The sequence below is a fragment of the Electrophorus electricus genome, chromosome 18 (assembly GCF_041902795.1).
Source record: "Electrophorus electricus isolate QZ-2024a chromosome 18, ASM4190279v1, whole genome shotgun sequence".
Taxonomy (NCBI): Eukaryota; Metazoa; Chordata; class Actinopteri; order Gymnotiformes; family Gymnotidae; genus Electrophorus; species Electrophorus electricus.
The window spans coordinates 6,442,501-6,445,000 of record NC_137514.1 but is presented as its reverse complement, the minus strand read 5'-3'; the positions used below and the strand labels follow the sequence as shown (position 1 = coordinate 6,445,000).

At 45.1% G+C, this 2,500-nt stretch overlaps 2 protein-coding genes across 26 annotated transcripts in view; one reads left to right on the top strand and one right to left on the bottom strand.

Annotated features, from left to right (window-relative positions):
- The window catches only part of nfixa (nuclear factor I/Xa), a 97,555-nt gene that overhangs the window by 37,808 nt on the left and 57,247 nt on the right, over positions 1-2,500 (bottom strand). The window lies entirely within an intron of this gene.
- LOC113585040 (gamma-crystallin M2-like) overlaps positions 556-2,500 on the top strand; it is a 2,592-nt gene continuing 647 nt past the window's right edge. Inside the window, exons 1-3 of the mRNA XM_081701321.1 lie at positions 556-1,366; positions 1,579-1,827; positions 1,948-2,500. The exon at positions 1,948-2,500 is cut by the window's right edge and continues 647 nt beyond it. Coding sequence (XP_081557447.1) covers positions 1,358-1,366; positions 1,579-1,827; positions 1,948-2,220 — 531 coding nt within the window. The 5' untranslated portion in view covers positions 556-1,357 and the 3' untranslated portion in view covers positions 2,221-2,500. The remainder of the gene's footprint in view (positions 1,367-1,578; positions 1,828-1,947) is intronic.

The following is a 2,500-nucleotide window of genomic DNA, read 5'->3' as shown; positions in this document are numbered from 1 at the left end:
ACCCACACACACCATCAGTGGAGGTGTGAATGACCGCAATGACCCAACTCCACTGCCTCATGTGATCCCCCTATTAAACTTGAACCAGATGCTTCAGACACAACAGCTGTGCACTGTGTGTGTGTGTGTGTGTGTGTGTGTGTGTGTTTGTGTGTGTGTGTGCGCGCGAGTGTCTGTGTGTCTGTGTGGCATGAGATATAGAAGATGTGAGAAAAAACATCTATGCTACTCAAAGCAGACAAAAACGCAAGAGTCCCGATCAAGTGATATTCCCCTACCTCACCCTACGACAACGCACACAAACACACATACAGCTGCCATGAGTTTCTTTAACCTCTAACCTCTGGATTGCTACAGTTAAGCTTGAGGAAGAAGCTTGCCAACCCCCTAAATGTGCACAGTATTCTTAACCTTTGACCCATGGCACGCTTCAGAGCCTCACTCGCAACTGGGCCTTTGAATGGGGGAGGGAGAGGGAGAGAGAGAGAGAGAAACAGAGAGACAGAGAGAGAGAGAGAGAGAGAGAGAGAGAGCAAAACAATGTTTTTAGTGGGCCATCACTTTGAAGCTGATTGAAAGTAAATCAGAAAAAATAACTTACATGAAGCTGCTGTCTGTATCATTACATTTACCAGACACGTTTATCCAAATCAACTTACAATTATGACAGCGTACAATTTGAGCAACTGAGGGTCAAGGGTCTTGCTCAGGTGCCCAACAGTAGCTACTTGGTAGTGGTGGAGCTTGAGGAAGTGGTGGGGCTTTTCAGGAACCTTAACCACTGCGCTACCACTGCTTGAAACAATGAGATAGTCCCCCACCTGTATAGATAGGCTCTAACTCTTATACATACCTTTAGGTCCGAAAAATGCTTTTTTCTATTTATCAATTTATTAGCAGTTTTGTCTAAACATAAACATGTACATATTCCTAATGCTGATCTCAAGCACCCTCGATGGATCCATGACAATCCAACTGAGTTACAGCAAACAAGAAGATACCCACGTTTGTACTCACGTCACTCACGTGTGTCACGTATAACACAACAGAACCAGTACAGGGCACAGTACATATAATGTATAAGGGCTGAATAGGTCAAAAGAAGAACTTTACATATAAGCTGCTGTGGTATTGTCTGTGTGCCATTGGGGTCCATTCTAAAGTCTTACGCAGATCAGGTCACACAGCAAAAACCCTTCAGTGGTGTGTGGGCCTCTGTGCTATGTTGCTTGGTCAGGGCTTTTCACAATAGGAGGCGCATGTTTGAGCAGGTATAAATACTAGGGATTAGACCAAGCACCGATACCAGCTCACCAGCACCAAATTTCCCGGACAAAGAGACACACACATAGCAACCATGAGCAAGGTAAATACTACATTCTGAAAAAGTGCTTCTTTACTACAGTTAAAGAATGTTTTGGGGGGTTTTGTTTTGCTTGCAAATAATATAACAACCATTAATGTTCTCCTCTTTGCTTAATGAAACAGGATAATTATAAGCATGTGTAATAATGTAACTTAGTCGTGTGTGATTTTGCCGTTTACTGTCTACTTGCTTGCTTCTTTGCACCCAAACAGGTGATTTTCTACGAGGACAGGAACTTCCAAGGCCGTTCCTGGGAGTGCAGCGGCGACAGCAGCGATCTGTCCCCCTACCTGAGCCGCTGCCACTCCTGCAGGGTGGAGCGCGGCTGCTGGATGGTGTACGACCGCACCAACTACACGGGCAACTCCTACTTCATGAGAAGGGGCGACTACGCCGACTGCGTGACCGTGTGGGGATGGGACAGGAGCAGCTTCATCAGGTCTTGTCGCATGATCCCCATGGTGAGATTATTTTCTACTACGTGTTACTTGTGTGTGTGTGTGTGTGTGCGTGTGTGTGTGTGTGTGTGTGTGTGTGTGTGTGATGAGAGGGCCTAATGCAGTCTTCTTCCACTTTAACAGTCCAGGGGAGCCCACAGAATTAGGGTCTACGACAGGGAGAACTTCACGGGCCAGATGATGGAGGTGACAGACGACTGCGACTCCTTCATGGAGCGCCACCGCTGGTCCGGGGGCTGTCATTCCTGCCACGTGGTGGACGGCCACTGGCTCATGTATGAACAGCCCCACTACAGGGGCAGGACATGGTACTTCAGGCCCGGAGAGCACAGAAGTTTCCGGGACTGTGGCGGCAGGTTCATGAGCATGAGGCGCATCATGGACTCCTGGTATTAAAAGTAATGTGAAAAAAGAGCTCTTTTTTGATTATAATAATAAAAATTAATTGGAACAAATGTTAAAGTGGGTGTTTGTTTTTCAAAAAACGAACAAAATAAACTAAGAGATAAAAAACATATCCAGTAGAAGTAAAAACATGAACAAGAAATATGCCATATAGCGATGCATTATAATACACGATAATCTGATGTAAAAAACCCTGCAGCTTTTTCCTAGAGCTCTCATTTGTAAAAATCATTTCTGCCATACTACTGTATTTTTAAAATACAGTTTAACT